Below are 21,608 nucleotides of genomic sequence, written 5' to 3' on the forward strand. Positions count from 1 at the left end.
AAAGAAAGGAACCAGCTCCAGGGAAGGTTCTGGGATTCAGGGACTCCTTCCCTAAATGGCTGGGGCGGTGATGTAGTCCTCCTCAGATTAAAGGATCCTCCTCCCCCAACTAGGAGAAGGCCAATGGCAACCCACTCCAGTACTCTTGCCTGGAAAATCCCATGGAGGGAGGAGCCTGGTGGGCTGCAGTCCGTGGGGTCACCAAGAGTCGGACACGACTGAACGACTTCACTTTCACTTTTCACTTTCATGCATTGGAGGAGGAAATGGCAACCCACTCCAGTGTTCTTGCCTGAAGAGTCCCAGGGACGGGGGAACCTGGTGGGCTGCCGTCTATGGGGTTGCACAGAGTCAGACACGACTGAAGTGACTTAGCAATAGCAGCTCCCCTGCCTAGGGACCTGGGGGAAAGGAAGCCCAGCTCTCAGGCCAGCACTAGGGGTTCCTCCTGGCCCAGTTGCCAGGGGCCTAGGCTGGAGGAAATGGTTTCTTGAACACATGCACAGGAGCCCCCATGTAGCCTGTGTGGTATTGGATGTTGGAACCTGACACCACATGTACATCATTGCTGGCACAGCATCCAAACAGGCCCGCAGTCCACATACTTTTCACTTGGTTCCTATTTCCAGAATCACTTCCAAATACTGCCATCTGCCAGGAAGCATCCTAATTTGAAGCTCAGAAACTCACTGGGTTTTCCTGGTGCCTCAGCTAGTAGAGTCCACCTGCAGTGCAGGAGACCTGGGTTGGGAAGATCCCCTGGAGAAGGGCATGGTAACCCAGTCCAGCATCCTCGAAGCCTGGAAAATCCCATGGACAGAGGAGCCTGGAGTTGGGGCTACAGTCCACAGAGCCTCAAAGAGTCAGACACGACTGAACAACTGACACACTTCAGCTGGTCAAACACTAACCCTGGAATCTTCAGTCTCACCTCGCACTATTCCCAGCCATGAAATCTCCCCTCCAAGGAACCCAGTCCACCGTTTCCAAAGCTGCGCAAGGTACATCTGCCGCTCTGCCACTCCTCTGCCTTTTTTGACCTCGGCCCCCCAGCCCCACTGCTCCGTTGGCGCTGACCCAGGCCTGGCAGCCCTCTGTGATGTCCCCTGTCCCCCTGTGCTCAAGGCCCCTGAGTGCTCCTTGCATCCTTGGTCCTGCATGTGGGTGGAACAGGCACCTGCAAGCACGCTGGTGGCTCCCGATGAAGGAACAGATGGGCAGCCTCCAGCTCTCCCTCTGACTTCTCCCTGCCTTCTCCCCTCATCAATTCCCGTCCCAGATCACTCCAGGGTCCTGCAAGCTGACCAGGGAGCAAAGCTGAGGTTCAGAGTTAACTCCCACTAAGACGTGGTGTCAGGGAGATCTGAAAACTATGCCATAGCTGGTTTAGCTGCTTTGAAATTCAATTACAATCTAGAACTCGAGGAGGACTCTGCATCTTGGGCAGCCCACACATTCACCTATTGCTTAAAGGATGCCCAAGTGGGGCAGGCGGGGGCGGGGGAGCAAAAGTTACACTGTGCTTTGTGGTAGGGGCTTGAGGCTGTGGAGGAGGCCCCATTGCAAAGGGTCAGCTGGGACAGGAAGGGGTACATGGGCATGTGTGGGAGGGAAGGCCAGACCCTGAGCAGATACTTCTGTCCCATCTGAACCCCCCAGCCACTGGCTCACACCCCTTCCTTCCAGTGCATGTGGCACTTGCTTAAAGTAAGAAGTGGCCACAAGATTACATATATACAATGGACTATTACTCAGCCATTAAAAAGAATGAAATAATGCCATTTGCAGCAACATGGATGGCCTAGAGAGTGTCATACTGAGTTAAGTAAGTCAGAGAAGGAGAAATATTGATGATATCTGTTATATGTGGAATCTAAAAAGAAATTATATAAATTAACTTATTTACAAAATAGAAACAGACTCACAGACGTAAAAGAGAAGGAACTTATGGTCCCCAGGGGGGGTGAAGGGAGAGAAGGGATAGATAGGGAGTTAAGGATGAACATGTACACACGGCTGCATTTAAAATGGATATCCAACAAGTTGTTACTGTACAGCACAGGGAGCTCTGCTCATTGTTAAGTGGCAGCCTGGAGAGGGTAGGAGTTGGGGAAGAATGGCTATATGTATACGTATGGCTGAGTCCCTTTGCGGCCCACCTGAAACTATCACATCATTGTTAATCAGCTATCCTCCAACGTAAAAATAAAACGTCAAAAGAAGTGACCACAAAGAAATATGCCCCACATTTTCCTGGAAAGCCTCAAATTCATGCAATGTTATCTCATTCATTTAAAGGACGTTTGATGAATCTTTAAACTTGATATAATTTTCCACTTGTATGAGATACTGCATATAAACATACCAACAAGTCCAACAAACATGGCAATCAGTATCTGATTTTTGCTCTAAGAAAGTGTAGACACCATAACAAAAATTACTTTTTAAAAAATGGACCTTCTTAGCGCATAACCACAAGAGGCAAAATAGCTGCTTCTGTTTCTCACATGTATATACATAGACTTTATCAACTTGGAGCATGATAAACTTTAGAAATGATAAATTTCAAATATGAACCTGTCTGAGGCTTATTTTGATACTGACGCCTAGAACCCCGTTGAAAGCCTGGAACAGAAGGAAGGGCCCATGAGGCCCGGGCTGGGGGCTCGGCCCTGCCTCCCCCTCCCCAGGCGCGGCCCAGCCCCACCTGGAGAAAGTGCGGAGGCTGTGGCTGGGCCTGTGCAGGCTTCAGGGGTGACGGCTGGGAGGTGGGGAAGCTGGGGTGCAGCCCCATCAGCAGGACAGGGGTGGAGGCGCCGCTGGTGGTATGCACGTCCGGGCTCTGAAACACGGCCTGGCTCTGCGGATACCTGTTTGGTGACACAGAGAAGATGGACCTTTACAAAAACTATCGACATGACATCAAGGACACGGACGACGAGGAAAAACAGACGGACTTCATCACAGCTAAAACCGTGTGAGCATCACTCTATCCATGCAGTGAAAACACTGCCAGGAACAAAAAAAAAGCTGCCAGAAAACCTTTGCAAGTCCTATATCTAATAAGAGGTCGATATCCAGCTGTATATAAATACAGTTTCTACAACTCACCACCACAACAAATGCAAATAACCTGGTTAAAAAATGGGCAAAAGGCTTGAGTAGACATCCTGGAAAGAAAAGGTACAAATGGCTAATAAGCACGTGAAAAGAGTCACTAGGGAAATGCAAATCAAAACCAAATGAGGACTTCCCTGATGGCACAGTGGATAAGAATCTGCCTGCCAATGCGGGAAACAAAGGTTCGGTCCCTGGTCGCACCACATGCCACGGGGCAAACTAATCCCCACAAATGGTACCATGGCAAAACTGGGGGAGTCAACAGTATTACCCAGCATGCTGTTGGCATCATTGTAAACAAAGTTAAGGGCAAGATTCTTGCCAAGAGAATTAATGTGTGTACTGAGCATATTAAGCACTCTAAGAGCCGAGATAGGCTCCTGAAATGTGTGAAGGAAAATGATCATAAAAAGGAGGAAGCCAAAGAGAAAGGGACTTGGGTTCAGTTGAAGCGCCAGCCCTGCCCATCAACAGAAAATTGAACTAAAGATTTACTGAGCATGGCCTTGCCCATCAGAGCAAGACCCTGATTCCCCCACAGCCAGTCCCTCCCATCAGGAAGCTTCAACAAGCCTCTTAGTCTCATCCATCAGAGGGCAGACAGAATGAAAGCCACAATCACAGAAAACTAACTAAACTGATCACATGGATCACAGCCTTGTCTAACTCAAAGAAACTATGAGCCATGCCGTGTAGGGCCACCCACGACAGATGGGTCATGGTGGAGAGTTCTGACAAAAAGTGGTCCACTGGAGAAGGGAATGGCAAACCACTTCAGTACTCTTGCCTTGAGAAACCCATGAACACAGGATGAAAAGGCAAAAAGATGTGACACTGAAAGGTGAACTCTCCAGGTTGGTAGATGCCCAATATGCTACTGGAGAAGAGTAGAGAAATAACTCCAGAAAGAATGAAGAGATGAAGCAAAAGCAAAAACAACGCCCCATTATGGATGTGACTGGTGATGGAAGTAAAATCTGATGCTGTAAAGAACAATACTGCATAGGAACCTGGAATGTTAGGTCCATGAATCAGGGCAAATTGGAAGTGGTCAAAAAGGCGATGGCAAGAGTGAACATCAAAACTTTAGGAATCAGTGAACGAAAATAGAATGAGCAAATTTAATTCAGATGACCATTATATTTACTACTGTGGGCAAGAATCCCTTAGAAGAAATGGAGTAGCCCTCATAGTCAACAAGAGAGTCTGAAATGCAGTACTTGGGTATAATCTCAAAAATGACAGAATAATCTCTGTTTGTTTCCAAGGCAAACCATTCAGTATCACAATAATCCAAGCCTATGCCCCAATTGAAGAAAATAGGGAAAACCACTAGACCATTCAGGTATGACCTAAATCAAATCCCTTATGACTATACAGTGGAAGTGAGAAATAGATTTAAGGGACTAGATCTAAAAGACAGAGGGCCTGATGAACTATGGATGGAGGTTTGTGTACAGGAGACAGGGAGCAAGACCATCCCCCCCAAAAAGAAACGCAAGAAAGGAAAATGGCTGTCTGAGGAGGACTTACAAATAGCTGTGAAAAGAAGAGAAGCTAAAAGCAAGGGAGAAAAGGAAAGATATACCCATATGAATGCAGAGTTCCAAAGAAAAGCAAGGAAAGCAAAGAAAGCCTTCCTCAGTGATCAATGCAAAGAAATAGAGGAAAACAACAGAATGGGAAAGACTAGAGATCTGTTCAAGAAAATTAGAGATACTAAAGGAACATTTCATGTGAAGATGGGCTCAATAAAGGAAAGAAATGGTATGGACCTAACAGAAGCAGAAGATATTAAGAAGATGTGGCAAGAATACACAGAAGAACTGTACAAAAAAGATCTTCATGACCCAGGTAATCACGATGGTGTCATCACTCACCTAGAGTCAGACATCCTGGAATGTGAAGTCAAGTGGGCCTTAGAAAGCATCACTATGAACAAAGCTAGTGGAAGTGATGGAATTCCAGTTGAGCTATTTCAAATCCTAAAGATGATGCTGTGAAAGTGTTGCATTCAGTATGCCAGCAAATTTGGAAAACTCAGCAGTGGCCACGGGACTGGAAAAGGTCAATTTTCATTCCAATCCCAAAGAAAGGCAATGCCAAAGAATGCTCAAACTACTGCATAATTGCACTCATCTCACATGCTAGCAAAGTAATGCTCAAAATTCTCCAAGCCAGGCTTCAGCAATACGTGAACCGTGAACTTTCAGATGTTCAAGCTGCATTTAGAGAAGGCAGAGGAACCGGAGATCAAATTGCCAACATCTGCAATGGATCATCGAAAAAGCAAGAGAATTCCAGAAAAACATCTATTTCATCTGGTAAAGAATCTGCCTGCAATGCGGGAGACTGGGTTCGATCCCTGGGTTGGGAAGATCCTCTGGAGAAGGGAAAGGCTACCCATTCCAGTATTCTGGCCTAGAGAATTCCATGGACTGTATAGTCCATGGGGTCGCAAAGAGTGGGACATGACTGAGTGATTTTCACTTTCACTTTCTTCTTCATTTACTATGCTAAAGCCTTTGACTGTGTAAGGAAGTGTAAAGAAAGAAAGTGTAGTCGCTCAGTCGTGTCCGACTCTTTGAGACCCTGTGGACTGTAGCCCACCTGGCTCCTCTGTCCATGGGATTCTCCAAGTAAGAATACTGGAGTGGGTTGCCATTTCCTTCTCCAGGGGATCTTCCCGACCCAGGGATTGAACCTGGGTCTCTGGCATCACAAGCAGATGCTTTACCCTCTGAGCCACCAGGGAAGCCTGTGTGGATCACAGCAAACTGTGGAAGAGTATTCCCATTCTTAAAGAGATGGGAATACCAGACCACCTGACCTGCCTCCTGAGAAATCTGTATGCAGGTCAAGAAGAAACAGAACTGGACAAGAAATGATGGGCTGGTTCCAAATTGGGAAAGGAGTATGTCAAGGCTGTATATTGTCACCCTGCTTGTTTAATTTATATGCAGAGTACATCATGAGAAACCCTGGGCTGGATGGAGCACAAGCTGGAATCAAGATTGCCAGGAGAAATATCAATAACCTCAGATATGCAGATGACACCATCCTTATGGAAGAAAGCAAAGAGGTACTAAAGAGCCTCTTGATGAAGGTGAAAGAAGAGAGTGAAAAAGCTGGCTTAAAACTTAACATTCAGAAAACTAAGATCATGGCATCTGGTCACATCACTTCATGGCAAATAGATGGGGCAACAGTGGAAACAGTGACAGACTTTATTTTCTTGGGTCCCAAAATCAGTGCAGATGGTGACTGCAGCCATGAAATTAAAAGACGCTTACTCCTTGGAAGAAAAACTATGACCAACCTAGGCAGCATATTAAAAAGTAGAGACATTTCTTTGCCAACAAAGTTCCATCTAGTCAAAGCTATGGTTTTTCCAGTAGTCATGTACAGATGTGAGAGTTGGACCATAAAGAAGGCTGAGCGCCAAAGAATTGATGCTTTTGAACTCTAGTGCTGGAGGAGATCCTTGAGAGTCCCTTGGACTGTAAGGAGATCCAACCAGTCCATCCTAAAGGAAATCAGTCCTGATTATTCATTGGAAGGACGGATGCTGAAGCTGAAGCTCCAATATTTTGGCCACCTGATGTGAAGGGCTGACACATTGGAAAAGACCCTGATGCTGGGAAGGATTGAAGGCAGGAGGAGAAAGGGATGACAGAGGATGAGATGGTTGGATGGCATCACTGACTCAATGGACATGAGCTTGAGCAAGCTCCAGAAGTTGGTGATGGACAGGGAAGCCTGGCATGCTGCAGTCCATGGGGTCTCAAAGAGTCAGACACGACTGAGGGACTGAACTGAACTGAAACCACTCCAGTGCACCACAACTCTGGAGCCTGTGTGCTGCCAACACTGAGCCTCATGCCCGTGAGCCCACACGCTGCCAGGAGCCTGTGAGCCTAGCGCCTGTGCCCCGCCGCAGTGAGAAGCCCGGCACTGCAACAGTGACCACTGCTCACCACAACTAAAGCACGTCTCGTGCAGCAATAAAGACCCAGCACAGTCAAACAAACAAAACAATCAACATGAGGTATCGTTTCATGACGATACTATTAGCAAAAAAAAAACCTGTACATAACAAGTGTTGTTGAGGATGTGGAGAAATTGGAACTCTGGTGCGCTGTTGGTGGGAGGGTAAAATGCTGTAACTGCTGTGTAAAACAGTGTGAAGTTTCCTGAAAAAGTTAAACTTAGCGTTACTGTGTGATCCAGCAATTCTCCTTTTGGGTCTATGCCCCAGAGAAGTGAAAGGTGGGGACGGAAACAGTTATTTGTACATCCAGGGTCGTAGCAGCATTATTTACAATAGCGAAAAACTGGAAGCAACCCCATGTTCATTGATGGGTGATAGATGAACAAGGTGCAGCGTATACAGACAGCGGAGTATGATTCAGCTTTAGGAAGCAGGGAGATTCTGACACAGGTCACACCGTGGGCGAGCCTCCAAGACATCACACCGAGTGAAACAGGCCTGTCACAAAATACAGACACTGTGCGAGTCCACTTAGATGAGACACCTCGAGAGGACAAATTGATGAGAGACAAAAAGCAGAAGGCTGGGGGCAGAGCAAATAGGAAGTTAGGGCTTAATGGGGACACAGCTTCAAGTTGAGATGATGCAAAAGTTCTGGAGATGGACGGTGGTGATGGTTGCACAAAAATGTGGATGTACTTATGTCAGAGTATTGTACATTAAATATAGTTAAAATGGGAAGTTTTATCGTATATAGAATATACATTTTTTTTTTTTAAAGAAAGAGTAGTTGATGATAATGGCCAAGTAACAAGGGGAATGCCACTTGGGAGAACTCTGGAATCCAGACCAGGAAAGAAATCAAAAGTGTTAGCTACTCAGTCGTGTCAGACTCTTTGAGACCCCATGGACTGTAGCCCACCAGGCTCCTCTGTCCATGGAATTCTCCAGGCAAGAAAATTGGAGTGGGTTGCCATTCCCTTCTCCAGGGGATCTTCCTGACCCAGGGATCAAACCCAGGTCTCCTGCATTGCAGTAAGATTCTTTACCATCTGAGCCACCAGGAAGCCCAGAAATAGATATTTAAAGATACTATACTGGGACTTCCCTGGTGGTCCAGTGGTTAAGACTTCACCTTGCAAAGCAGGATGTGTTCATTGCTGGCCAGGGAGTTGAGATCCCACACACCTCCTAGTCAGAAAACCAAAATACAAAACAGAAGCAATACTGTAACAAATTCAATACAGATGTTAAAAATGGTCTACATATAAAATATCTTTTTTAAAAAAGATACTATAGAGAAGTCTATTTATATTTTTAGAAGTGTTCTATCTCTACATGGGTTGTTTTATGGTAACAGGCAATGGGGATTCCAAGATTTCAGGGGCCTGTGTGTGTGGGAGGCAGACTGTGACCTGCTCTAGAAGACAGAGTCTTAGGTCATGTCTGGAGGAGATGAACAGGGAGATGTGGATGGTATAAATTACTGGGTTGACCGAAAATGACAGTTTAGATTTTTCAGAGGAAAGAATTTCTGTTTTTTGCCTAGTTTCCTGCATTTGAAACATCTCTGGAAAGTGATGTCACAAGATTCTGTGTTTCCACTTATCTGGATCATTTAGAAAGAACAGTCCAAAACCAAAACCAACATCCCGCACACCCCTCCAGGCTCCTGGGAGCATCATCAAGAGTTTAAAGGCAGTTTCCTTGCAGTATACAGTTCCCGCCACCCCCAATGCCACCACCCCCACCATCGTAGAGTTTTCATGGATGTAGGTCTGGGCCCCAATCTTCAGAAATGCTCAGTAATCATCACTGTTACTATTATTACTGGAGGAGGACACAGGAAGAAGGACTCCAGGTGGGCAGCCCCCAGGGCATGGATGGAAGGCCCCTGCGTCTGGGCACAGCAGGCCTCATTAGCTAGCCCTGTCCCAGTGAAGCTCTGACGCAAATGAAACCAATGTTTATATGACCACGGTGTCTGCTTTATTTCAAAGCAGACTATTGGGACAATTTTCCAGTGGCTTTTCAAGGGTTCAGTCCTCTGGTTCCAGTAAACCTCTGTCCCTCGTAATGAAATTGGCTCAGCATGGCTGCTCCAGGTACTGGGGGTGGCAAGTGAAGAGCCCCGGGGTGAGGAGAGAGAGAAGGCTCCATGTCTGGGGCGGGCATGAGGGCCCCACGTCTGCACAGTTCAGGGCCCATCCCTGGAACCTCGTGTGGGGGAGTCTGCCAGCATCGGGTGGCCAGCCGGAGCTGCACAAGGGCCCTGGGGAAGGGGGACAAGGCTCTGTAAGACTCCGTTTACCTGGGATGTTACCCCTTAGACCTGCACAGATGGGAAGACAGTGATGAACTTGGCATGTAAAGAATTGTTTCCTTCAGGTCTTGTTCTCAGCCTGGAAAGCTGACATGAAGTTTTCTCTCTTGACACAGGAAATGGAGGAAGAACAGCTAAGGGGAGGAGTCCTTTAGAAAGGTGTGGGCACATGTGGATCCTCCCTGCAATGCCCGACTTGCAGGGGGGTGGCTGGTCCAGGCAGACGAAACCCTGCAGCCTGAGACCACTCAGTGTGGCTCTCTGCCCCACCCCTCCCCAACCTGGGCCACCTACTTGACTTGCCGTCCGGTCCTCGAGACCTCTGAAGGCTGCCTGGCATCACAGGATCCGGGCATCATGGGCTGGATGGGCTGGCTCAGCAGTAGCCTTGGAGCCAAGGAGAGAAATGGGAAACTGTGATCAGTACCCAAGCTGTGGACCCACCAGCCAATCCGCGCCTGCCGACCCTCACTGGACCCTTTCTGGCTGGCCCCACAGAACCCCTGCTGCTCTGTTCCAGAGGATCCTTCATGCAGCAGGTCTCCTCCTCTGGCCATCGAGACCCCAGCCCTGTCCTATCACTTCATGAGCTGAGATCAACTGCAGAGTTGATTAACAAGTGAGTTATTTACAAAACAGAAACAGACTCACAGACTTAGAGAACAAACTTACGGTTGCCAGGGGGAAGGATGAGGGGATGGTTGGGGGGTTGGGGATAGACATGTATGCACGGCTATATTTAGGATAGATCACCAACAAGGACCTACTGTACAGCACAAGGAACTCTGCTCAATGTCACGTGGCGGCCTGGATGGGAGGGGAGTCTGGGGGAGAGTGGACATATGTGTATGTGTGGCTGAGTCCATTTGCTGTCCACCTGAAACCACAACATTGTTAACCAGCTTCATGAAAAAAGCAAAAGTGTTAGCTGCTCAGTCGTATCTGTTTCTTTGTGACCCCATGGGCTATAGCCCGCCAGACTCCTCTGACCATGGAATTCTCCAGGCAAGAATACTGGAGCGAGTTGCCATTGCCTTCTCCAGGGATCAAAACTGGGTCTCCGACATTGGCAGGCAGATTCTTCATCAGCTGAGCGACCAGGGACTCCAATACAAAATTAAAAATTCAATTAAAAAAACTGCAGAGGATTTAGAGTCTATTTGTCTGAACTCTGCCTCCATCTTCAGCAGAGAGCCAAGATGAACAGTGTAAAACTATGTCTCAGTTACCTTTCCAACAAGGACAGAGTCTATACCTGAGCTGCCGGTCATGGCTGAAGTCCGGGCTGGGTTGGCCCTGGGGGGCCTCCTGGGAGGCGGAAGCTGGCGTGGTCAGGCTCAGAGCCGACGGGAGCGCAGTGGTGGTGCTGCTAAACTGGGGTGTCAGGCTGCTCCCCTGAATCATCTGTGAGCTTCTCAATGGCTTTGGACCCTGGAGCAACAATCGAAACAAGAAAGGTAAACCTTCAGTTCAACTCAGGTGTTACCTCCCCAGAACCTCTTTCTTTTACCCGCTTAGGCCTTTCTGAACATTCAGGGCCCACTGACCATCATTATGATGTTTTGGTGTTATGACTGGCTTTCCTGTTGGACTGTAAGCATGTCAAGGATTCTTTAAACCCTTTGGGATTTAAAGGACAGTGCCAGGCTTGGGGCAGGCATGCCATTACTGAATCCATGATGGTTTGTTATTTAGTTCCTAAGTCCTGTGCGACTCTTTGCAACCCCATGGACTGTAGTTCACCAGGCTCCTCCTCCTCTTGCCTGGGATTTCCCAGGCAAGAATGCTGGAGTGGGCTGCCATTCACTTCTCCAGGGGGTCTTCCTGACCCAGGGATCAAACCCATGTCTCCTGTATTGGCAACTGGATTCTTTACCGCCGAGCCACCTGCTGCCGCTGCTAAGTCGCTTCAGTCATGTCCGACTCTGTGCAACCCCATAGATGGCAGCCCACCAGGCTCCCCCGTCCCTGGGATTCTCCAGGCAAGAACACTGGAGTGGGTTGCCATTTCCTTCTCCAATGCATGAAAGTGAAAAGTGAAAGTGAAGTCGCTCAATCGTGTCTGACTCTCAGCGACCCCATGAACTGCAGCCTACCAGGCTCCTCCGTCCATGGGATTTTCCAGACATGAGTACTGGAGTGGGGTGCCATTGCCTTCTCCATGCCGAGCCACCAGGGAAGCCCAAATCCATGATTATGTGTATAAATAAAAGAGGCTTCGGAAAAGCTGTATCCAGCCTTCCAAGCTCTGATGGTCTGGAAGCAGGGGCTCAGAACTTGAATCCATTGGGTTCAAGTGCCACTGATTGATGGGTGACCCTGTCAGATGCAAGGTCACTGGTGGCTTGCAGTAAGTGGTAATGACTGTGAGGCCAGGGCTTGAGAGGGAATCTGGGGGACCAGGAGGCACATGGTGACTCTGCAGAAAGGGATGGTAAACAGAAGTGGATAACTGTTCTCACACGTGTGCGTGCATGCTAAGCCGCTTCAGTCATGTCTGACTCTGTGTGACCCTATGGACTGTAGCCTGCCAGGTTCCTCTGTCCGTGGGATGTCCCAGGCAAGAATACTGGAGTGGGTTGCCATTTCCTCCTGCAGGGGATCTTCCTGACCCAGGGATCAAACCTCTGTCTCATGTCTCCTGCACTGGCAGGTGTGAAGCCTAAAGCCAGGGTCGATAATGGCCACCAAGGACACATGTGTGTCCCCATATGTGGGGATGTGTGGCTTTCAGCATGCATGTCAGAGATGGCCATTTCTACCTCCAGCCAAGCTTAGAATCAGAGCTGAACATTCCAGCTGCATGATGCCTTGAAAGCATTTTAATATAGTGATAAAACACGGAAGGGAACCAGTAGAACTTGGGACTTCAAAGTGACAAAGGCAAGAAAAACCCCGTCATGATTATCCAGCTCTGGTCACGGGAGTAGATTTCTGGTTGGTGAAGACCATCTGCTGGTGACAGGGGCTGAGTCTGGAGATGAGCACATTTACCTGGGTCGATATCACACTCGATTCTCTTAGCAGATGCTGGTTCGTGACCTGGGCAGAGGCTATCTGCCCCGGAAGCTGCGGGCTGGGCACAAGCTGGGGACCTGGGCCGGACCTCTGCTGGAGCTGCTGCTGAGTCTCCGACCTCTGGGCACTGCTGAAGCTCAGGGATCCATCTGGCTGCTGCAGAAACATCTGGAAGCACAAGAGAAACGCGGTAAGGCTGTGATCACTGCCCGCACGGGCCCGCCCCTTCTTTGTATGGCCTGCCTATGCCCGGCACAATGGCAGCTTTCTCACTCACACTGACCTGCCTGGGAAGGTTCACCCACTGGATGTGGAGATACCAAGTGCCTGCGAGGCTACCCGCAGAGTGCGTGAACCGAGAGGGGCAGCCGGTGGCAGGGATGCCACCTGGCCCTCAAGAAGGCTCTGGTCTAGTGACGCGGGTCTAACAGTGTGAAAGATGCTGAGACCCAGGTATGCCACTCGACACGCTCATTTAGTCTGTACTGGGTTGTCACTTTCTTATTAGAAGGAGAAACATCTTGTGAATGGAAGGAATAATACAATCATGGTGGCAGAGGGCTGGTTGACTGGTGGTGGGGGACGCATCGTCCTGGCAGTAGGACCTATGCCCGGGCTTGAATCTCTGACCAGTGACCACCATCTGTACCCATCCTATGGTTTGTATCATCCATCCAGCTCCTGGCGGAGAGGGCAGTTCTGCCCTGGTTAACTAGGTGCCTCTGCATTCCCAAGAAGGCAGGTAACTCCAAAGGATGACATAACATCAAGTCCATGAACTTTAAAATGATGTTTAAGAAAAGTTTTACAATCACCACACTAGTCTCTAAGTGTTATTTACTATGTCTCAGACATTCAATAAGCACAGCTTTATCAGCCTGGTAGTTTTTTTTTTTTAATTTAGTTTTTTCATTTGTTTTTATTAATTGGAGGCTAATTACTTTACAATACTGTAGTGGTTTTTGCCACACATTGACATGAATCGGCCATGGATTTATATGTGTTCCCCATCCTGAACCCCCCTCCCACCCTCCTTCCCATCTCATCCCTCTGGGTCATCCCAGTGCACCAGCCCAGCCTGGTGGTTTTAATGGCAAAGGTTTAAGAGAATTTGATCCAGTTTGTAAAGAGTGTTTAAAAGGTTATGAGAACCTTGGTCTACTCTGTTTATAAATTTGGTGTATCCAATTTAAAACAATTCCTTAAGGGCTTCCTTGTTGGCTCAATGGTAAAGAATCTGCCTGCCAATGCACAGGACACAGGTTCGATCCCTGGTCTGGGAAGATGCCACTTGCCTCATCGCGTAACTAAGCTCGTGAGCCTCAACTACTGAGGTTACAAGCCACAGCTACTGAGATCCATGCACCTATAGGTTGTGCTCCACAAGAGAAGCCCCCACAGTGAGGAGCCTGCACACCCCAACAAAAAGAAGCCCCCATTTGTCACAACTAGAGAAAGACTGCTTGAAGCAACAAAGCCCCAGAAAAGCCAGAAATAATACAGAAATAAAAAATTTTTTAAAGAGAATTCCTTAAGGGCCCAGAAAGATTTTACTTCTTAGGTTTGTAAGTCTGCCTAGCCAGGAACATGAACTGTCTGAAAGGTTAAGCTACATTAAATTTGTAAATTAATGGTTGTCATAATGAATGTTATTTACCATTATGTCAAATTTATAAGTTAATTGAATGTGAACACAAGTAAAAGCACTAGTATTTTTGGCCACGTCAGTAGATTTGTAAATAAAATGTAATCTGTGGATTGACTGTAAAGGTTTAAGAAAAAGAACTTTAGTAATTTCTATCATACTTTAAACTTAAGACCTGTGACTAGCTCTTTTTAACAAAAGCTCCTCTTGGGCATTAAAAACTGGTATTATCTATACTATGGGCTTCCCTGGTGGCCCAGACGGTAAAGAATCTGCCTGGAATGCAGGAGACCTGGGTTCAGTCCCTGGCTCAGGAAAATCCCCTGGAGGAGTGAATGGCAACCCGCTCCAGTATTCTGGCCTGGAGAATTCCATGGACAGAGGAGCCTGGAGGGCTACAGTCCATGGGGTCACAAAGAGTCAGAGATGGCTGAGCAACTGACACTTTCACTTCCATTATCTGTATCAGATTCTTGACAAGCCGTACCCCACTCCATTTTCAGATCCTTAGCTCTGAGGGCTGAAAGACTCTCCCCCCGATCGTCTAGAACTTTACCCCGAATTCCTGCATTCAGGGTGGCATAACCTCATACCCAGTATGGAACTGACATGCTGACACATGCTGAGTGACAGGGTAGTTTTGGAACGACAGCTGTGGAATCGCGCCAGGCAGATGCTTAATCAGTTAGTTCCAGCATCTGCTCCATAGGGTGTGTCAAGCCCTGAGCAAGATGACCATCTAATGCCCCTCCAGCCACACCACCAGGCGAGTCTCCCCACTTTCCTTCCTGCCCCAACCCACCAGAAAAACCTGCAATTTCGGCTGAAGGCTCTTTGTCACTTTAGAAGTTAAGAAGAATTTTCTGGCTTTCCATCCTCTCAGATCCAATACCCGAATGTTCAGAATTAGTGCTTTATACAACCTCAGCAAGCTGGCTTATTCATAGCACACAAGGTAATTTACATTACAGCAAAAACCCAGTATTCAAACTAAATAGCAAACATTTTTCTGTTGATTACAATTTACCTTCTGATTAGAGTTCAGACAAATGCAAACTTTGTTTATGATAGGCAGTATCATCTAGCTTAAATCCGACAGACTTTAGTTCAAATTCCAACCCCACCACATACTAGTGGTATGAACTTGGGCAATTTTCAAAAACTTCAAATTGACTGTTAGTTTCCTCATTAATAAAACAGTATCATTAACACCATATACCTCATAAAAGATTTAATGGGATTTATGCTGAGGCATAACCCTAGGTGCTCAATAAATGTTAGGGGATAACAATATTTAAAATAAAAAAGGAGTTCCTTTTGCTCCTTTGCCTCTTTAGGCATATAAAAACTATCTGAGGACCTCCTTGGTGGTCCAGTAAGAATCTGCCTGCCAATGCAGGGGACATAGGTTTGATCACTGGTCTGGGAAGATCCCACATGCCATGGGGCAACTAAGCCTGTGCAACCACAGCTTCTGAGCCCTCGCACCCTAGAGCCCATCTCTGCCGCAGGAGAAGCGACCACAATAAGAAGCCTGTGTACTGCAACTAGAGAGGGGCCTGAGCACAGCAAAGACACAGCTAAAAAAAAGAAAAGAAAAGAAAAGAAAAAAACTTAGAAGTGAATGAATAGAATAAATAAATGAACAAACAAATCAAGTTTTGCTCAAAGAAGGGAGACTCTTTATGTTTGTATTAAGGCAGGGACTGCTGGGTCTGCTACTCTGTCCCATTGATGTATGTTCTCTGAGGGCAGAAACCTTATTCTGTTTATTCCTGTGTCCCCATAGTACCTAACCAATTGCCTGGAACATACTGGGTGTCTGCTAGATGGATGGGTGGAGGGGTGAGTGGGTGGTGTGTGGATGGATGGGGTGATGGATGGTGGATGAATGGATAGATGTGTGGACAGAAGGATGGAAGGATGGACGGATAGAAAGATGGATGAAAGAACCAATCAGAGAACACATCTGCCATCGCCACAGGTGTCCTTCTCTATATTTCTTGGCGTCGCCAGTAGAGGGCATGAGTACTCTCAAAAATAAATTAAGAGGTGCCCTCCCAAGGACGCAGAGGTGACAGCTTTTCAGCTGAACAGCTCTCTATGTAGCACCCTTCATGATCCCATCTTAGTGCAAACACCACATCCTGAGAACGTCTCCCTCATAACCCAATCTTTTTTGGGAAAAAAAATATACTTAGCAAGCATTTCAGGCCTACATAGACTCAATGAAGCTCCAAGCCAATGGAATAGGTAGGAAAAAATCCACTGAAGTTGGGAATAATGGACCTGGGGAGAGTGGGGAAGGGGTAGGATTTGCTACTGTGCATGTCCACGGGCCCCTGCTTTAGTGACAATAAAGGAGAATTGTATGGCTTAAGAAGATGACTTCTTAACAGTGCTCTGGAGTCAGTTTTATAGAAAGCCTGATTCAAGTGGGCAAAGTCATCTGAGAAAAAAAAAAACAAAAAACCTTTAATTTTCCACCAAACTAATCCTACTGCTCACATGTGGTTTTCATTGTTCTTATATGCTTAGCTTTACACAGACTTATTATTACAGAACATTTCAGAAGTACAGAAAATAGATACTGTATAATGAAACCCCATATATCAATGCTAGGCTTCAGCAATTATCCACGTTTTGCTCTTATTTAATCTATCCTCCCACTTTTTTTTTGGGAGGATTGGAGTAATTTTTACTTGCTTATCTTTTATGCTTGACTCACTTATTTTTTTAAAAAAATCTCATTTTGGCTGAACATTTTGGAACATATCTCTTTAAATCCTTAAACGTGCAAAAATACATGAAAAAAGACTCCTTGAGGACTCATTCTTTGGTTTAACTGTGGATTTCCAAGCTCATTGGAAAATTCCACTGCAAAGATAAGGTAAGGGAAGAAACCAGAGGAATAACACATGGAGCCCTGGTGCCCACGTCATCACTCACAAAGCTCAGGTGCTAGACCTTGGGGGTCAACAAAATGCACTGTCAGGAGGAAGAAAAATAATAACGCTTCATACCAGCGAGCAAAAGAGATAGCCTTGTGTCCCTGTCACTTCAGAGTTCAGCTTTGAAAATAGAGAAGTCTGGGCTCCGAGGCGGATATTCATCCGCCCACCTTGCTTTTAGCAGTTTCTGGCTCAGTGCCCTCTTCCTGGTAAAGTAAAAATTCTATTCAAGTCATTAGAGTCAGGAATCCTAGTCACTGGACCCTGGATTGGTGAGGATCAAGATCAAGGCACTTTGATGACCCCTTGTGTCTTCACATAAGTGCTGCAGTACTGTCCCTCGGCAACCTGGGGATGTCACTCAGGAGGTTAGGGGAGCACAGGGCTGTGGGCGGGGCGAAGGGTTATAGGCGGAGCACAGGGCTGTGGGCGGGGCGAAGGGCTATAGGCGGAGCACAGGGCTGTGGGCGGGGTGAAGGGTTATAGGCGGAGCACAGGGCTGTGGGCGGGGCGAAGGGTTATAGGCGGAGCACAGGGCTGTGGGCGGGGCGAAGGCTTGTGGGCGTGGCTGGCCGGTCCAGAGGCAACGAGCAGGTGCTCTGCCTACAGGGACGGGAGGAGCCAGGCCGGGCAGAGAGGGCAGCCCCGGGTTTAGAGCATACGTAAAGCCCACCAGGAACATCTGTGGGGACCCAGGGAGGCAGGATGGCTGTCTCTAGGAGTCTCCAGGCTGCCAACACCTTTGTACTACCCTGTGTTCATCTCAGTTCAAGGTGTTCTTATGTCCACAGGAGAGGTTGCGTGGATGGTGGGGGTGTCGGGGGTGGAGTGGACGGCAGGGTCAGTGCCCTAGCCATTTCCCTCGGGGTCTTTTTTGCTTCTATCTGTTCCCGCCTAGGTGGGTGCCAAGGCTTACCTCGCTCGGGGCAGACTACAAGGTTGGCTACATTTACAATCAAAGACTGGGCCCAAAGAATGCTCTTTGGAAGAAAAACAGTCCTGGATTGATTTAAATGAAACTTGGTAAAAATAATTTAATCTTGAAAGAGATCCAATATATATAGCTTTTCCCTCCAGAAAGGAATCTCCAGATAGGATTCAAAGAAGTGACATCTGGGGCTGGGGTGGGGTGGGGTCCAATTAAAAGCAGCTGCTGTCAGAGGGCACCCCAATTGCCATGCTGCAATGGGGGTGGCCTGGGGGTGCTGACCTCCAGTCTCTGGCTCCTGGGCAGCCCCCCTGCAGGGGGCAATGGGCACAGATTCGTGTCTCCCTGCATTCATGTTTTGGATGGGAGCAAAGAGTAGACCATCTCTTTGTCAGCAGCCTGGGTTGGGTGCTCGGAGAGCAGTCACACAGGTGCTGGGGAGTTTAAAACTCCATGGGAGGGAGTCTGGTGTCTGTGTGGGTGACTAACCACCAAACACGTGAAACAAAGTGCAGGTGGCACAGGAAACGTGTGCCCAACAGAGTGAGGGGTGAGTGAAAAGGCCGTCATGTGAATTTTATGTTTGGCCTGGAGCCGGGGATGGTGGCGGTGGGGCTCCTTACTTGCAGTTCACTGGTAGAGGTTTCAGTTTGTTCAGGAGGCAGGGCACAGTAAGGCAGCCTAGGGAACCTTGGAGGGAGTCCTGGCTGCCCTGAAAGGGTGGATTAGGACACATCACACAGCGGTGGGGAGCACAGAGCCCGGGGACCGCTGGCCCAGTAAGGGGCATCACCTGGACGTTGGAGTCCTGAACCAGGCAGAGCTGCTCCTGGATCTTGTGCAGTTCTTCCTGCTGCCACCGGATGTTGGCTTGCAGGATGCGTGTCCGCTGCTCCAGCTGGTCTTTGATGGTCTGGAACATGCTGAGCTGTGCTGAAAACTTGAAGGTGGGGTCAAGACACAGAACCCAGTGAGCGCGCTATTTCAGCCATGCAGACGGATATTGCTGTTGCTCTGAGTGGCCCGTGCACTTTCAGGGCCTTACCCTCCCTTTGCAGCATCCCTGACCCACTGCTGGGGAGCTTGCCCATGGGCACGGGCTCTGGATAAGGGTGGGGTGGCCCTGGGACTCCCCTGTGAGCTTTTCTCAGGCCCATGAGGACCTGCAGGTCTAATTCATTCATTGCACTCTCGTCTGGGAGGGCCAGCTTTGGGATTCATATAGACTGTGTATATGTATGGGCTTCCCAGGTGGCTCAGACAGTAAAGAGCCCACCTGCAATACAGGAGACCTGGGTTGGGAAGATCCCTGAAAGATGGAAATGGCAGTCCACCTCAGTATTCTTGCTTGTAGAATTCCACGGACAGAGGAGCTAATGCACTGTTAGTCTGGGAGGGCCAGCATTGGGATTCGTATGGAATGTGAATATATACATACATATATGGGCTTCCCAGGTGGCACCAGTGGTAAAGAACCTGCCTGCCAATGCAGGAGACATAAGAGACGCAGGTTCGATCCCTGGGTTGTGAAGATCCCCTGGAGTAGGAAATGGCAACCTGTTCCAGTATTCTTGCCTGGAGAATTCCATGGACAGAGGAGCCTGGCAGGCTACAGTCCATAGGAATGCAAAGAGTTGGACACAACTGAAGCGACTTAGCACGAACGCACATATAAGTGAATTGCTTTGTTGCATATCAGAAATTAACACATTGTAAATCAACTACACTTCAATAGAAAATATTGGTTAAAAAATCTGCTCCTAAACATTTGTTTAAAAATATCTGCTCTATACCAACTGTATCACAAAAATCTCACTCAGAAATTTCACTGATCAAAACACCAAGCTAGGATTTTGAAAGAGAATTTGATTGAGAAAGAAAAGGTCTATCAGGTATTCAGTTAGGACAAGAAAAGACAAAAGCTCCTGCGCTGGGTTTCCTAAAGTCTGGAGACTGTCCAGGTTATAACACCCATGTCCAGAGAGGATGCTCTGGACTGCCCCTTGGCTCCCAAGGGAAACAATGAGGCAGCTGGAGGCAGTCATCAGTGAGGGCTCAGCACCACATTTCACGAGTGTTAATTACTTCTAGTATTATTCTTATTTTCCTAAGCCATTCCAGGAATCCCCACACACGAATCTCTTGTTATATTCTTTCTTTAAAATTTATTTACTTTTAATTGGAGGATAATTGCTTTACAAAGTTGTATTGGTTTCTGCCATACACCAACATGAATCAGCCACAGGTACACACATGTTCCCTCTCGTCCTGAACCTCCCTCCCACTTGGCTATCCCATCCCACCCCTCTAGTTTGTCAGGCACCAGGCTAGCTCCCTGCGTCATACAGCGAATTCCCACTGGCTATCTAGTTTACATATGGTAATGTATATACTTCCACCCTACGCTTTCAATTCGTCCCAGTCTCTCCTCCTGTTGTATCCACAAGTCCATCCTCTAAGTCTGTGTCTCCATTGCTGCCTTGCAAATAGGTCCATCTGTACCATTCTTCTAGATTCCATATATATACATATATGGTAATATGCAATATTTGCTTTTCTCTTTCCGAATTACTTCACTCTGTATAACAGTCTCCAGTCTTGTTATATTCTTGATCATGGCCTTTTTGATCAAGAGTTTTATCCCAACTTAGACACGTTAGCAACACACCATGAAGCAAAAGCATCACTTACCCAGATAGCCAATTTCCCAGAGTTTGGATTTTATTTTATATTTCCCCTTTCCCTGATGGGGTCCCTCAGTGATAACATCAGTGAGGCGAAAGAGAAAACTGCAGAATCTCATTTTTCACATGAGTAGGCATGAGAAAAACTGTCTGACATGAAAGGACAACATTATGCAAGAACCTCTTAAAGAATACAGCTATTAAGTAAAATATGCCTAAGAGACTAAGAACTGTTAGTGTTAATTAAAATGAGGTTCAATATATGAAAAATTAGAATTCCAAAAGGGCCTTCATCACACCATGACTTATTATAAAACAAAGACATTCTTTCCTATGGAAGATTCACAAGTTGAAGGAATTCTCATTTCAAGGGCCTGTGGGTAAAAGGAGTTACTTTCTACCAAATGTGCCTTGGGAATTTGAAGACAGAAAAATAATTCTTTTTTTCCTAATGAGGATGAATAGAGATCATGTTAGTCAATTCTGCATGGGTTGGTTTTATATACTTCCTTAAGCCTAACTCTAGCAAGAGGCACATGCTAGCATGTGTCTTTCTTATTCTAGGAAAACATACGAGGCCGCTGTTAATGATTTTCATCAGTGGTGCCAGATTGGCAGCAAGACAGACTCGACATTTTAGCAAGAGTATGGCCAGGGGCACATGTTGATAGACTGCCTCCAGGACCCCCTTGTGGCCAGGGAGGGGGCAAAATTCAATATCCCATAAAAGAATTGAAATCTGAGGTCTGACCAGCCAGCTCAACTGCTCTTGGAGTTCCACAGGCAGAATATATATATATACATTTTTTTAACTGGTTCTATAAAAACACACACTGCATGGTAGCTTCTCTGTTCACATGAGCATCTCTCCCTTCAACTGTGAGTCCAAAAGCGAGGGCCCTGTGACAAGCATCCTTGCCTCCTTCACACTCACTCCCTGACTGACCC

The 21,608-nt window shown here is 47.2% G+C and overlaps 1 protein-coding gene across 7 annotated transcripts in view; it reads right to left on the minus strand.

The window, feature by feature from the left end:
• NPAS2 (neuronal PAS domain protein 2) overlaps positions 1 to 21,608 on the minus strand; it is a 190,256-nt gene that overhangs the window by 1,423 nt on the left and 167,225 nt on the right. For 5 of the 7 annotated variants that reach the window (XM_065929716.1, XM_065929714.1, XM_065929715.1 and 2 more), the window contains exons 16-20: positions 18,770 to 18,916; positions 12,429 to 12,620; positions 10,690 to 10,865; positions 9,729 to 9,821; positions 2,708 to 2,870 (exon numbers count right to left, since the gene is read on the minus strand). In XM_065929716.1, the coding sequence (XP_065785788.1) occupies positions 2,708 to 2,870; positions 9,729 to 9,821; positions 10,690 to 10,865; positions 12,429 to 12,620; positions 18,770 to 18,916 (771 nt within the window). Of the gene's footprint in view, positions 1 to 2; positions 334 to 2,707; positions 2,871 to 9,728; positions 9,822 to 10,689; positions 10,866 to 12,428; positions 12,621 to 18,769; positions 18,917 to 21,608 lie in introns of those variants that run through there. The other 2 variants (XM_065929719.1, XM_065929717.1) reach the window with 2 other exon arrangements.

Source organism: Muntiacus reevesi, chromosome 3, assembly GCF_963930625.1.
Source record: "Muntiacus reevesi chromosome 3, mMunRee1.1, whole genome shotgun sequence".
Taxonomy (NCBI): Eukaryota; Metazoa; Chordata; class Mammalia; order Artiodactyla; family Cervidae; genus Muntiacus; species Muntiacus reevesi.